This window comes from Sprattus sprattus (genome assembly GCF_963457725.1).
Source record: "Sprattus sprattus genome assembly, chromosome: 2".
NCBI lineage: Eukaryota > Metazoa > Chordata > Actinopteri > Clupeiformes > Clupeidae > Sprattus > Sprattus sprattus.
In genome coordinates, this window is record NC_137921.1 from 51,585,466 (window position 1) to 51,600,899 (window position 15,434).

Sequence of the window (15,434 nt, forward strand, 5' to 3'; positions counted from 1 at the left end):
TCTCTCTGGCTCTGGCTCTCTCTCTTTCTCGCTCTGTTTCCCTCTCTCTCTGTCTCTCTCTCTTTCGCTCTCTCTCTCTCTCGCTCTCTCTTTCTTGCTCTGTTTCTCTCTCTCTCTTCTCTCTCTCTCTGGCTCTCGCTCTCTCTTTCTTGCTCTGTTTCTCTCTCTCTCTCTCTCTCTCTCTCTGGCTCTCGCTCTCTCTTTTTCTCGCTCCGTTTCCCTCTCTTTCTCTCTCTCTCTCACTTGCTATGTTTTTTTTTTGCTTCTGTTCGGTATTTCCCCATCTGTTTCAGTTGTACAAAGCCTGTCGTTTTCCTTTGAGTATTGCTGGTGGGGTTCTTAATTGTCTGTGTGTGTCTTCAGTACCTGCCTCCTGTGGAGAGTCGCTCTGTGTCCGGCTTTGTGGGCCTGAAGAACGGCGGGGCCACCTGCTACATGAATGCAGTTTTCCAGCAACTCTACATGCAGCCTGGCCTGCCAGAGGTACCCCTGCCACCTAAAGCCTTATTCACACTCACCACACCACAGAACTCTCCCCTCAAACGTAAAAGCAAACGGTCTTGCCTTTTGTGCTCAAATATTTTACAAATGAAGATTTATTACAGCCTATATGCCCTCGGTTTAGCATGGCACTGGTGACTGTTTGACTGGTCTGGGCTGCCCGAGTCAACATTATCTTAATTGTGTGGAAAAGGGTGACATCACAAAGCTGAACACCTTGAAATGTACCGAAAGAAAGCTTAAATCGATAAATTAGCCTTATCCCACTCCACCAAGCTTCACTACATTGACGTGACTGAATGTGTGAAGATTAGCAAAAACTAGCCAGTTGCTACCTACACTGCATGTTTGTGCTGAGCACAGTGTGAGTCTCTCTCCAGTAGAGGGGGACAGACACAATGAAGCTGAGCATATATAAGTGTGTCTTAGGTTTGACTGTGTGTTTTTGGATGGTGCAGTCTGTTGATTTACAACGGTGTAATGTTGCCTCTTTTCGTGTGTGTCTGTGTGTCTGTGTGTCTGCGTCTGCAGGCTTTCCTGTCAATCGAGGACGACACAGAGAACCCGGAGGAGAGTGTGTTCTGTCAGGTCCAGTCTCTCTTTGGACACCTGATGGAGAGCAAACTGCAGTACTACGTTCCTGAAAACTTCTGGAAGGTAATGTGTGAATAACACGTCACATAAATGATCCCATAGGCCAGCTTTCACAACAAACAGCCATGGAAGCTGCAGTCTGCCTGTGCAGGTACTGCTTGTCTGTATTCAATCCTAATTTGAGTCTTGTGTTGCTTTGTTGCAGATCTTTAAAATGTGGAATAAGGAGCTCTATGTGCGAGAACAGCAGGACGCCTACGAGTTCTTCACCAGTCTGGTGGACCAGCTGGATGAGCACCTGAAGGTAACACACACACACACACACACCAACACACACACCAACACACACACTAACACACACACTAACACACACACTAACACACACACTAACACACACACTAACACACACACATACACACACACACCCCTGTCCTCAGTCACCCACCAACTGAGCTACTGATTGGCTTTAGTGGCCTGCATCCCTTGTCCATCTGTGAACAGTTATGTTAATGTCCATGTTACCATGATCTTATGATAACACTCTGCATTTCGCCTTTATTATACAGAGACCAATACAAGTACAAATGAAGCTAAAGCTTGCGTCTATCTACAGTGGATCCTGTCAAAACCCTTTTATTTCTCTTTTTTTTTCAGAAAATTGGACGAGAGCAGATCTTCAAGAACACCTTCCAGGGCATTTTCTCGGACCAAAAGATATGCAAAGACTGCCCACACAGGTGAGGAAAAGATTGGGCACTTTGGTGCTTAATGGTCTCAGAGTATTTATCATTCAATGTTTTTACATAGTTTAGATATTAGATATTCTGTAGAATAGATAGTCCAGTATTGTAAGGGTTGTAATATCTGTTCAGATATAATGACTGATAATGACGTATCTAGCAGTCTTTGTCCTTCATCATAAAGTAGATGAGTGTGTATCTGGGACTGAAGTTGTGCCGATGCTGTGGATATTATGTACTGGTTGACCCTGCTGACGCCTGGGTGCTCTCCTTGGCAGGTATGAGCGTGAGGAGACGTTCATGGCGCTGAACCTGGGGGTGACGTCCTGCCAAAGCCTGGAGATCTCTCTGGACCAGTTTGTCAGGGGGGAGGTGCTGGAGGGCAGCAACGCCTACTACTGCGAGAAGTGCAAAGAGAAGGTACTGCACCTCCGCTTAGGTGTCTGTGTGTGTCTGTGTGTCTGTGTTGGTATTTGTGTCTGTGTTTGTGTTTTTATGTACGTGTGTGAGCAATTAGAGTGGGTGACTAGGTGCAAACCGAACAAATGTGGGACGAGTTGTAAGTTTGTGTGGGACAGTGTTGGACTGGGAACCAAGCACTTGTATTCTGCCTTTTGGCTCGTAAACACCTCCACTTGTTCTCACGTGTTCTCTAGAGTAAGGCCATAAAAGATGCAGGCTACAGCTGAAAGATATGATGAGCCGTGATGCCACCTTGTGGCTTTTATCTGCCATATGTGTGTAAAGTTCACCTGCCCCACTTCGGCATTTGCATTTCTATGAGCCAGGTTGCTGCTTTTGACGTAGCGCTATTAAGTGAAGTAGAAAGTATAGCACAACAACATAAGCGGCTCATATGCCAGCAGGTAAGAGAACGCATCCGTGTGTTCTTATATCTGACCATTGAAATCCAAATGACCAATATAAATGCGAGACATTATCATGGATGTCAGGATGAAGGACAAAAGGTCAAACTTTTGTGCAAGACAACACAAAGCGGGACACCTGGTCATCCTAGCAAGCATGAGTGTCTGTCTGTCTGTCTGTCTGTCTGTGTGTGTCTGTCTGTCTGTCTGTTTGTTTGTCTTGTTATGTATGGGTCTATGCCTGCAGGCCTGGTGTGGATAGCATTACTGACAGTATATTTCCTGTCCCAGAGAACCACGGTGAAGCGCACCTGCATTAAATCCCTGCCCAATGTGCTGGTCATCCACTTGATGCGCTTTGGTTTCGACTGGGAGAGTGGGCGCTCCATCAAATACGACGAGCAGATCCGGGTAAGGAGGGGAGGTCCTGTACTACACCACACTCATGACAAACACAAGAGCTCGCCTTCAGGCCTTGGCCTTAATGTGGAGAATGTGGCTGTGTATGCTGCTGACATCCTTGAGGATTTCCACAGCGCTGTGACCTAGTTTCTAAAAAAACAGGAATTCCCTTCAATTATTCAAAATGATTCAAATAACTTCAAAGGCTTCTAGCAACTTCTGTGTTGTTGATAGTAGTAAGAGTTGTTCTAATTGTGGGTGTCCCTCTTTCTCTCTCTGTTTCTGCCTCCAGTTCCCTTGGGTTTTGAACATGGAGCCATACACAGTGTCCGGCATGGCCCGGCAGGACTCCAGTGCGGACCACGGCGAGAACGGGCGCGGTGGCGAGGCCTCCGGCGGCTCGTCTCCGCGGAAGAAGGTCACCATCTCAGAGAACTACGAGCTGGTGGGCGTGGTGGTGCACAGCGGTCAGGCCCACGCCGGCCACTACTACTCCTTCATCAAGGACCGCCGGTGAGCCTCACACTGGTCTCTTAGCTCGACACGCGGCACACTACTGACTGGCTCATGGCGAGATTTGTGTTTTAGAATCTGTGAATGACCACGATGAGTGGTTCTGTACTGTACACAGGCCAATGCTCAACCAGTTACTAGCTTACCAGTTACTAGCCATGACTTGCCATGGGACATTGTTATGGTCGTCAAACAGCAGGATTTATCGTACCATACTGCTTTCTTCAAACGCAGGCAGATCTTCTGGTGACGTTAAATTAAAATGAAAGTATTTTCAGTTTGTCTGTCACTGAACTGTTATTATATATTTAACTTGACTAAGAATACAATCTATCAGTTAAGGTAAAGAAAGGATGGGGGAGGGAGTGGAACGCTGGTGTGAGGTGTTTTTATTTATTTATTTATTTTATACCCCTGCTTGGCATGCATCTTTATGTAGGCCGTGTGTGTTAAGGGGTACCAACTCTAATTTTGGCATCAGTTTTTATGGAAGGTCTGCAACACCTAAACCATCAAACCAACTCCAGATGTCTAGCACGCCACACCACTCTTTAAAAAAAAAAGAAGGAAAAAAATCCTAAAAGAGGGAGAAAAACCAAGCAGGCATCTTATGAATGCAGGAATGTGGATGGAAACTCTCTGCAAGCCTGAGCTCCACTTTTGGGCCTATCCCCACTACCAAATACTGCTCCACTACTTCTTATGGTACTTTCACCTCCTCTGTCTCCTGATCTGTTTCTCTCTCTTTTCTCCCCTGCTCTCTTTGTCGACTGTTAGGGGCTGTGCTCGAGGACGCTGGTACAAGTTCAACGATAACGTAGTGGAGGAGTTTGACATGAATGACGAGACCCTGGAGTACGAGTGCTTTGGAGGAGAGTACCGGCCCAAAGTGTATGACCAGTGTAAGTCTGCCTTCTCTCTCTTTCTCCCTTCATCTTAAAACAGTGAGGCATAACCAAGAGCCTTGACATCTGCCAAAGCCTTTCCCTGTGTAGTTATTGCCATTCCTTGCTGTAAGAGCAACATACCTCCTCAACCATGAACCCTTTATAGCAGTTCTAATTGACCGTCCTCTATTCTAGATAGGTGAGTGTTTGTTTGTGAAGAAGGCATCAGGCCTGTCCTAACTCCAGCGCTGTGCTTCTCCCATGCAGCTAACCCGTACCCGGACGTGCGGAGGCGATACTGGAATGCCTACATGCTCTTCTACCAGCGCATCTCGGACCAGAACTCCCCGGTTCTACCCAAGAAGAGCCGAGTCAGCGTCATGAGACAGGAAGCCGAGGACCTCTCCCTGTAAGTGCCTTGCATCACTTCCTGTTGTGGTGCATGGATTACAACTTCCACCTACCTCCAGTGTCCGGTTCAGATGATCAATCATAACAACATAAATACCGATTGTGTTTAGCTGATAATGAACTTTAGGCAATACGTTGGATGAATTGAGGCTTTCCTATAGTTTTTTTATAACAACATGAATGCTATCTTTCTCCCAGGTCGGCCCCCTCGTCCCCTGAGATCTCCCCCCAGTCCTCCCCACGGCCCCCCAGGGCCAACAACGACCGCCTGACCCTCCTGACTCGCCTGGTGAGGAAGGGAGAGAAGAAGGGACTGTTTGTGGAGAAGATGCCCGCTTGGATCTACCAGGTACTTCACCGCTCACCACAGTCACCCTGGTATCACTCATATTAATACTCCAGGAACGATTGTGCAGCTAATTAGCTTATTCGCAGCTATTTATTTCAGTCTGAGAATGCAAGAGAATTCGGTGGCATTAATCTCACGCTTCACAGTGGCTTTATTGTCTGCAAGACTAAGCCTGTGTTCTGTGTCTGCCGCTTACAGATGGTGAGGGATGAGAACCTGAGGTTCATGAAGAACAGAGACGTCTACAACCCCGACTACTTCAACTTCACCCTGTCCCTGGCCTCCGTCAACGCCGTAAGAAACCGCCGCTTAGTGACTTCTTTATTATCGTGTGTTCTCAGCGCAGAATCACTGTTAACGTCACACTTTCACGCCCGCAGACCAAGCTGAAACACCCTTCATACCAGGCCATGGCGACTGGCAGCCTGCAGCTGGCTGTCCAGTTCCTCCTCCACACCTACCTGCGCACCAAAAAGAAACTCAGGTAGCTACAGCATCCAAACAAACATTGATGGCAGCACTGTGGAGTGTTGCGATGAAGATCTGTGTGCTGCTGGCTGGCAGAGAGGGACTGACCCATACTTCTCCTCTTGCCTGCCCCCAGGTCTGACACTGAGGAGTGGATCGCCACAGTGGAGGTGCTGCTGTCCAAGAGCAGCGAGGCGTGCCAGTGGATGGTGCAGTACCTGGTGGGGCCAGAGGGCCGGGAGATCATCAAGTGAGTGGTGCTTTCTGGAACATTCCTCCGTGCTGCTGGCGTCACAGCCGACTCGCTTCAGTTCAGTTCTGTGTTACATAAAAGCCATTGTTGTGACATGACACTATGGGCAACGTTTATCACACTTTTGTCTCTGTTACAAGATGTCAAGATATGGTTGTCGTTGAGAGCAGTCTTATAGAAGCACACCCACACACACACACACACAACCATCAAACACACACTCATGCACACATCTGAACCCACGACCCTACGAAACCCACAATCATCCCACTGTAGTAATGTGGGGGCAACTGCCCCTCCCCTTGAGTTGAGGTGAGCTGTCTTGCCCAGCCACAAAGCGTTAAATCGTTAGGGCCTGTGTGGGGTGTGGGTGTGGCGGCGCTCCTGAGCTCCCATTGGCTGAAGCTTCTGTAAGTGGGCCTTGGCCCTTGAATGTAAACATCTAGAGCCAGGGATGGCAGCACAACCTGAAAATTAAATCCCAACCAGCCAACACCTCACCAAGGACACATGCAGGCGAGAGGCGGGTGGAGGTGGTGGGGGGCTGGTGGGGGTCTGTTGCTCCTTGTTTTCTGATTGGCTTATGGAGATCGAACGTTGGGGCTGCCCTCCGATCACGCCATGCCTGTGTCAAGGCCAGGGAATGTGGAGGAGGGATTTTTACGAGCCTGACACCCCCCCACACACTCACTTACAGACACACACACACACACACACACAGACTCACATGCACACAAACACACTCCTGCTGTCTTTCTGGGTGGCCTTCGCAACAGCAGCAGCAATCCCACCCGGAGGAATGAAACAATAGTAGCAGAAGTGGTTTTCCACTCTGGAGCTGGCGACTGCAGATGATCTCTCTGCACGCTCACTGTAGTGCTTCTGTTACTGCCATGGGCATTCCTAGTAACAGTTCAGTTCAGTCCTTGCTTAGATAAAATTAAAACAATTGTGTCAGCTTGAATGTACAAATGATGTAGTTTTTGTTTGGTTTTATTATTAACATTTCACCAACTTCATTCTTTCTATCCAGTGCAACTTACAGAACTGTAATGTGTACACATACATACTTCTCTAAATTAGTTCTATGGGAATGGAACCCATGACCTTGCTCTACCTGCTGGAAAGACCAGGTGTGCCACAGCCTCGATGAATGTATTAACGTTAACGTGTGTGTGTGTGTGTGTGTGTGTGTGTGTGTGTGTGTGTGTGTGTGTGTGTGTGTGATCCTCCCAGGATCTGCCTGCTGGAGAGCAGTGTGCGGGAGGTGCGGGTGGTGGTGGCCAACCTCCTGGAGAAGACGCTGGAGAGCGCCCTGCACTTCAAGGACCCGGGCCTGGACTGCCTTCTGGACATGCTGCTCTCCCTCCTGGACAAGGATGTGCCGGAGAACTGCAAGAACTGCTCCCAGTACTTCTCCCTTTTCAGCACCTTTGCCCAAAGGGTAAGACTTCTGCTAACTTACCATACTGTTTGGATGACGCAACTACCTTAATAGAAAGTGCTAGAACAAAACAATGTTGAGGTTTTTCTTCATTCAACTAAAGATCAAATGTAAATTCTGTAAAACTGGTGTTGACTTATTTGGGACTGAATACCCTAGTTTGATTGTTGGTCCTAGTTTGGTTAATTAGATATGTGTGTTTATGTGTGCAGGGCTGTGAACCCTGTCAGCTGCTGCTAAAACATGCTGCCTACCGGCGTGTGCTCATCTTCCTGCTGGGACCCAACCGCCAGAACAACCAGGTACAGCAGGGGGCGCTACAGAGACAAGAAGCACGCCACACAGTTATCTCCCAATGTAGCCTCTCAGCAGTACATGCAGGGATGGACAGTTCTTCTGATGCATTTATTTAAGATATGGATCTAAAACACAACAAAGTATTTTGTCATACTTGATGGGTTGTGTAATATGTGCCAATGTCGTGTAGTGTTCAGTATTGTTCTTAAAGACACTTAAAGATGTTTTTTTTTTGTTTTCTCTGGTTCAGTGTAAAGGCCCATTTATAGTCCAGGCGACAAGTGCTGCTCCACAAAAACTGACATAAAAGTGACTCATTTGTGTCTGTTATTTGCCTAATATCAAACTACATTTTGATGTAACAGTTACTTACAGTAAAATAGTGTAGTCCAATGTAGTGTGTATCTTTGTACTGTCTGTCTCACCAAGTGAAGGGTAGCAATAAGAGTCGGGTGAATTGTAACCTTGTTTCGTCTGGCAGAACCGGCGCTGGAGCTCGGCCCAGGCCCGCGAGTTCCTGCACCTTCACAACACACTGGCCCTGGTGGTGCTACACACGGACCTGGACTCTCACAGAACCGACGGTGAGTGCTGAGGCGCTCCAGGGGGGCAGGGGAGGTGAAGCAGGCCTCAGTGCTGAGGTTGACCCAGTGCTTGGTTCAGCTGTGTGTGTGTGTGTGTGTGTGTGTGTGTGTGTGTGTGTGTGTGTGTGTGTGTGTGTGTGTGTGTGTGTGTGTGTGTGTGTGTGTGTGTGTGTGTGTGTGTGTGTGTGTGTGTGTGTGTGTGTGTGTGTGTGTGTGTGTGTGTGAATTTCACTGCGTTGTTTCCTTATTTCTGTTGTTTTAAACCATCATGTGATGAATGCCATAATATCATTTACAAAGACGTGCGTGTGTGTGTGCAGCCATGTGGTTGGGAAAGTGTGTGTGTTTGTCTGTGCGCAGTCATGTGGTGGGGAAAGTTTATGTGTGTGTGCGTGCAGTCATGCGGTGGAGAAAGTGTATGTGTGTGTCTGTGTTTGTTTTAACACGGTCTCTCTTAACTTTCAGCGCCAGGTGTGTTTAAGTATACCTCGCCCAATTGCCCCAGTTCTTCCACCCTCCTCCCCCTCCACCCAGACATCAACACTCTACTCTTCAAACCTGAGGGACAACCGTACCTGTTGGAGGTAACCTCACCTGCCTCTCACACCAACACACCCAAACCCATATTAAAGAGAAAAATATGTAGTGTAGAGGTTGAATCAAATTATAAACTGAGCATTTCTGTCTTTCATTGTGTGTGTGTGTGTGTGCGTGTGTGTGTGTGTCTAGGTGATGTTTGCCATGCGGGAGCTGTCCGGTCCCCTGTCCTCCCTCATTGACATGATCACATATTGCTGCTTCTGTAATGAGCCTTTCTCTCTGGGAGTGCTGCAGCTTCTCAAGGTACGCTGGCCACTGACTACAACTCATCTCTTGCCGTTCGTTCAGAGAGTGTTATGTTACCAGTCATTACCCGATTGATTGGCCGTGCCTGAGTGCAGTGTTTTTTGTCTGTGATTCCAGAACCAGCTGGAGACGGCCCCTCCTCACGAGCTCAAGAATGTCTTTCAAATGCTTCTGGAGATTCTGGTCAGTGCTGCTACATTTTAACACTCAGCTATAAGGTGCTATGTCTGCACCGTATAATACACACAACGATGATAAACAGCGATAAAACCTACATGAATATTTATATGTACATGTTTATAATCGTAATTTATTTTTTGGGTGTTTTTGGTGTACTATGACATTTTGCGCATGTATGATCTGATAAACTCAGTGTTCTATATTTGATGTGTTTCTCAGATGGTGGAGGATCCCTTACAGGCCCGAAGACTGAAGTTTGCATTTGAATCTGAGAAAGGGCTGCTGGGTACGTAGAAGGACTTGTATCTTTACATGTCTTGCCTTCTCTCTGAGATGCTTTTCACCTCTGAGTTTGTAGAATACAACTCTAACACATTTCATAAGCTAGGGAAAAAAAGCTCCAAATAGCTTTGGCTTTTAACAAAAGCTACCTGGCCTCCTTCAACGTGTATGTAGTAGTCGACCAAGTTTGACTGATGTCCCAGCATGCCCGTTTCCCTGTTTTCTCCTCTCAGCACTGATGCATCAGAGCAACAATGTGGACAGCAGCCGCTGCTACCAGTGTGTCAAGTTCCTGATTACTCTGGCCCAGAAGTAAGCAGTATGATCCACTTCATCGGATACACCATTGCAGTAGACTATTTCACAGTATCGGCAGTGTTTTACTGTGTGTGCATGTGCTTTTAACTGTGTGTGTTTGTGTTTTACTGTGAGTTTGTTTGCGTTTTACTGTGAGTTTGTTTGTGTTTTACTGTGTGTGTTTGTGTGCGTTTTAATGTGTGCGCGTGCTTGTGTTTTAGGTGTGCTCCTGCAAAAGAATATTTCAAGGAGCTGTCTGGTCACTGGAGCTGGGCGGTACAGTGGCTGCAGAAAAAGGTCAGACAAGGAACCTTCCCCGCTGTCTCTTGCTTTACATGCCAACATGCACCAATGGCTACGCAGATTCCATTCTTCTGTAGTGATGGCCATCGCTAGTCCTGACTGTTTTCTCTTTCTCCTGTTGTTCTGCAGATGTCTGAGCATTACTGGACCCCTCAGAGTAACGTCTCCAATGAGACATCCACTGCCAAAACCTTCCAGCGCACCATTTCTGCACAGGTCAGTCTTGGAACTCATTACTGTCCCCTCTGCATGCAAATTAACTTTCCATCCACAAATGAGTCTGAAATGTTTGTAAATATATTTTGTTACTTATTTACACTCTTTATTAATGTGTGCGTGTGTGTGTGTGTGTGTGTGTGTGTGTGTGTGCGCGCAGGACACGCTGGCCTACGCCACGGCACTCCTGAATGAGAAGGAGCAGTCAGGCAGCAGTAACGGCTCCGATGGCAGCCCAGCCAATGAGAACCCAGACCGAAGCCTCAGACAGGTACATCTGCAGGGGGTTTCACACAGTTTGGCCCACAGTAATGCTATAAGAGCATGATTAGAAGTACTACAAATGTTTATGATGCCTTTATTCACTGTTGGTTGATTAATCAAAATAACAGACACAATTAAGTTGGACTCGGTTCATAACCAAGTGATCTTTATTTCTGCAGGGCTCAGAGTCTCCTATGATGTTGGGTGACTCGAAGAGTGATTTAGAGGACGTCGACCCCTAACTGTTTTCCTGAGTGTTTGGGGGTGTGTTGATTTTTTCAAAAGCAAAGAGGTAAAGAAAAGAAACATAAACAATCCCTCCAATGGAGAGACATTGTGGCTTCAAGTAGCCAATCAAAAGACTGCGCTTGAGCACCAGCAGCAGGCGGAAAAAAAAAAAAGATTAAAAAAAGGAGAAAGCAGACAAAGCAACACAGCCAATCAGAACACTGAAATTCTGTTTCCCTGGTGATGCTGGAGATTTCGACCCAGTGATGCTGGAGATTTCGACCCAGTGATGCTGGAGATTTTGACCCAGTGATGCTGGAGATTTCGACCCAAAGCGGTCAACACCAACAGACACAATGCTGTGCTGGATCAGACTAATCACCAATCACTATACCTGGCCATTTGTGGACTACAAGTTTTTTTTTTTTTTTTTTCCAAGCAAAAAGCATTCAGTAGAACACCAATGAAATCAGCTCTAGTTCCTTCTTCTGTCCTTTTAAATCTCACACTAGAACTACTGGATGAAACCATGCTGTTGAGGGGCTTCTTTTTAAAAACGGCAAGTCTGCGCACATTCGCCAATGTAATTAAGCAGATCCTATTCACGATAATGTAAAGATATTACACAGGGGTAATTTCCGATGTAAAAAAAAAAATATATCATATTTTATAAAGTAACCTAACGCTCCTTTGAGTGTCTGTTCAAAAGTCATGAGGTGCTGCTTAGTCCCTTTCTATAGGGGGGAACTTAACTGGTGTCTTGCAAAAGTACAACAATATAGCAAAGCTTTTTGTTTTGTTTATTTAGTTGTTTTTTTTATGTTTTTTTCCTTTTTTCAACCTGGTATTTGTTTAATGCACTTTATTGTCAAAAGAAAGGCAGCAAATAGGAATGGGTGGCCACACACATATATCTTTTTCTTCTTCTTTAATGATCCCAGTGTGGTTTTGAAGCCCTTTCCAGTTGCTCTCTGCTTAGTTTGGTTTCAACCCCTCTTAGACTGGCCTTGTAGCTCTTGCGCTCACCAGAGTACCCAAGCAAAGCCACCAACACAACTACACGCGTCACATAGGAAAACAATGGGCCACCAATGGTTGGTGGCTGAAAGCAATGCAAGAAGTCCCCATTACAGTTAGGTCAGGGGTAGAAATAAGCAAAAAAAAATGAAATATCCCAACAAACTATTAAAAAAATCCTGAGACTGATTGAACTATGCCGTTATGGTCCCTTTCCCCCATATTTCCCACCAGTGCTGGAGCTCGAAGTGTTGGAGAAAACCTTCCAGAAATACGAGCAGTGACATGGACTTCTGTGGACTGACTTTTTTTTTTTTCCTCAAGTTTGAGTTATTTTTTTTTTTCACATTGATGGAATGGCTTGATTCAGTCATCGAAAGGTTTTCTTTTTCTGTTTTCATGCCTTGCACTGTCGGTGGAACAACAGAGGGAGGTTTTGCATCTCTCATGCCTTGCATTGGCTTGGCAAAGGGAGTAGAGTTGGTCAGAGTGCTTCTATTAGGAGAGCAGAAACATGGATGTCAGTTTAGGTACCCTTCATCCCACCCACTTCACTTCTCACAGCAACAAAACCACATGTTCGAGTCGCTCTGGATGGATTTATTTTGTTTTTAGTCTTATCACAGAAGACCCTCTACATGCAGCAAACCACACACACACACTTCCACGTACATACACAAAGAAGGAGCTGCGTTTCATGCTGTGCTTCATGACTTTATGTTGTGACTTCATCTTAAACATCAACAAGCCTCTTACTCCAGTTCTCATCGCACAGGGCATTCCCTGGCACACACACACACACTCATTGCACAGGGCATTCTCTGGCCAATGCAGAGATGACATTTTGTACTGAGAAGGACAAGTGGTAATCATATCAGAGTTCACAAGTGTGCATGTGCACACACACTCTCACACACACACACACACACACACATACTGCCATGAGCTTTAACTTTTGTGTATTATTCAGGGGTGGTGGATTTGCCAATTGATTTGCTTTTTACAGCTTACTTGACGTTTATTTTTTATTTTAGTTATTTATTTGTTTTCTGCCTTATAATGCGCAGTATGGAGAGGGAGAGGGTAGACAAGGCCTCAGCATCCACCCCGAGTGCTATCCACCGAGCCCTCAAGTGCCTTTACCCCAGAACACCACCGCGCCACAGCTCCACCTGAGTTCTTGGGCCTCCCTAACCTACACATACTCTAAACACACACACCCCACCACCACCACCTAGCTCGTCACACTTTGTAAAAACATGATTACCTATTACAAGATTAGCGTTAGAAGAACATTGCCACAGACTGTTGAGTGCCAACGATCGTGAGTCATTAGCACTTGCTGATAGAAACGAGTTACCTTTTCCTTCTCTCCAGGAAAGGGTGACTCATGTTGTTGTTGATTTGGCAAACAGAAGGCTAGTACCTCGCTTTATCTCCATCACTTTCAAGTGTTAAGTGCAAGGACATACAATAAAATATGTATGAGCTCTCCCCAGAATGAACAACATTGAACAGGTTTTGTCTTGACTAATCGAACTCATGAATCCTCTGGAAGGAGTAGCTGTTGAAGGAGAAAAGTAGAATTGATCTTGTGCTGTAATGAACCTCGTTTGAAAAGCGTGTTTGTGTGTCTGCCTCTTACCAGTGAATGTGTTTTTGTTTGTTGTCCCCTTCTCTTGCTGCCTCGCTGTCGCATGTGTATCAGTGAATGTATGTGTGAGTTACCTCGTATTCAGGGTATCATACAGTGGCGTTATACTGACACACGAAATCACCTACCCTTGAAACAATCACGATGAGTGTACATAGCTCCTGGACAAACAGCTATTTGGCAGGACTCACCATTTAAGAAAGTCGGAATGGTTTCTGATTTGTATTGGACAAGCTTAAGAGGACGGTTACCTTGGCCTGTAGGCTATTGCCTTTCGAGCTATATGGAGGCCTATAGCTCTATACAACCTCCACCGAGTCGCAAAAACAGTTGTGTGTTGACTGCAACCAAGATGCTTGTCCCTTCACCCTCCCTGACAGAAAGCACTTTCTTGTACTTCATCCTACACTGCAAAAACATTATTAATATTGCTTCCTGTGACCTTCGGCACGTTAGATGGGAGATCTTTTTTTATATATATATATATCCACCTATGAAAATCGTCAGACTTTATTTTTGTATTTTCCTTTCGTTGCCCATCCGTGGCTTTCTGATAGCTGACAGTAGCCTACATTTAGTTTCAAAGCTCAGAGTTCACTACTGCTGTGCCTTGACAAAAAGGCACATTATCGTTTTCATTTTTTCCTCTGACACACACGCACATAACATTTCCCCTTTTTCACACTCAGAGAGACACCCCTAACCTGCTGCGTTCTTATCGCGTGGTCAGAGTCTAGCCTGCGTCGACTGCAGCGCCGAAGCTCTCGTCTGTCTGAGCCAAGTTCAAAAAGTGTGCCAAGGACTAGGTGTTCCTCCCCGACCTGCCGTGCCCAGTTAGGCTCGGTGGAGACTCTGGACAAGCCGAAACTGCTGACCCACTGATCTGTGGTGAGACGGAAGACGGTCACAACAAAAGCGCTAAAGCCCTAAATCGGTTGCCTCTCTACTGCTTGCTTTATTGTTTTTTGTTCTTCTTGTATGACCCTTTTGCGCCTGTAGTTCTCCCAAGGGTTCCGGTGGGTCCTGGATTTTTTTTTTAAATTCGGGTGAAGGGTTAGGGGAGGGGGTGGAGGCCGATACGGGTTTTTATTCAATGCTTTAGTTCTTCAGCTTTGAGCATCCTCGTGTATGCTGGAAGTCTGTAGGTTCTGAAGTGTCAATTCTGTTAATGCATGTTAAAACCGCGTTTTAATTTGTACATCAGAGTTTGATTATGGGAATATTTGATATAAAAAGAAATAAAACTGGAATGCACAACCTTTTACACATGGAGTTTTTGTCAACGCTGAAATGTGTTCTTTTGGACATTAAAAAAAGGGCAGAGACCATTTAAGAACAACGTTTTAATGTACGGAGGTAGGAAGTAGGCCTACAGTTACAACAAATATACATATTATTAATTTAAGCATTCCCTTGCATGCATATATGACACAAAAACGTCATCATGTTCATAAAGCAGCATTCATATATGACACAGGAATCTTTACCAAGCTCTTTCTTCAAAGTGCAACGTTTCAGAATATGTTTCACGTTAATGGAATGGTGAGTAATATTCTGCCACTGAACCACAAGCAATGGGAAGTATTTAAAGGTCTGGTAAATCTGCCAGTTCTGTATGCAAAAAAAAAAAGTTCCAAAGAATATGCTGCATATCCCTTTCCTTGGAAATTAAATGAACATAAGTACCCAGCATTAGGAGAATCAGTCCAGAAAAGAAACAGAGAAAGTCTGTATGGGGTTTCTGCGTATGTAATGGCACATTTTATTTTTGTTTCAAAACTTGGTACAAAGCAAATCCTGGGAGAACCTGGTGGACTACAACAGTTACAGGTGTGTTG

At 45.7% G+C, this 15,434-nt stretch overlaps 1 protein-coding gene across 1 annotated transcript in view; it reads left to right on the plus strand.

Moving 5' to 3' along the window:
• The window catches only part of usp24 (ubiquitin specific peptidase 24), a 49,696-nt gene extending 34,838 nt beyond the window's left edge, over positions 1–14,858 (plus strand). Inside the window, exons 42-66 of the mRNA XM_080832120.1 lie at positions 364–483; positions 1,033–1,158; positions 1,301–1,399; positions 1,750–1,832; positions 2,114–2,255; positions 2,993–3,112; positions 3,396–3,616; positions 4,394–4,518; positions 4,771–4,912; positions 5,113–5,263; positions 5,462–5,557; positions 5,644–5,747; positions 5,868–5,981; positions 7,221–7,428; positions 7,641–7,730; positions 8,207–8,309; positions 8,775–8,893; positions 9,039–9,152; positions 9,273–9,338; positions 9,555–9,621; positions 9,851–9,929; positions 10,136–10,211; positions 10,347–10,433; positions 10,594–10,704; positions 10,877–14,858. Coding sequence (XP_080688246.1) covers positions 364–483; positions 1,033–1,158; positions 1,301–1,399; positions 1,750–1,832; positions 2,114–2,255; positions 2,993–3,112; positions 3,396–3,616; positions 4,394–4,518; positions 4,771–4,912; positions 5,113–5,263; positions 5,462–5,557; positions 5,644–5,747; positions 5,868–5,981; positions 7,221–7,428; positions 7,641–7,730; positions 8,207–8,309; positions 8,775–8,893; positions 9,039–9,152; positions 9,273–9,338; positions 9,555–9,621; positions 9,851–9,929; positions 10,136–10,211; positions 10,347–10,433; positions 10,594–10,704; positions 10,877–10,939 — 2,826 coding nt within the window. The 3' untranslated portion in view covers positions 10,940–14,858. The remainder of the gene's footprint in view (positions 1–363; positions 484–1,032; positions 1,159–1,300; positions 1,400–1,749; positions 1,833–2,113; positions 2,256–2,992; positions 3,113–3,395; positions 3,617–4,393; positions 4,519–4,770; positions 4,913–5,112; positions 5,264–5,461; positions 5,558–5,643; positions 5,748–5,867; positions 5,982–7,220; positions 7,429–7,640; positions 7,731–8,206; positions 8,310–8,774; positions 8,894–9,038; positions 9,153–9,272; positions 9,339–9,554; positions 9,622–9,850; positions 9,930–10,135; positions 10,212–10,346; positions 10,434–10,593; positions 10,705–10,876) is intronic.
• The last annotated feature ends 576 nt before the right edge of the window (positions 14,859–15,434 follow it).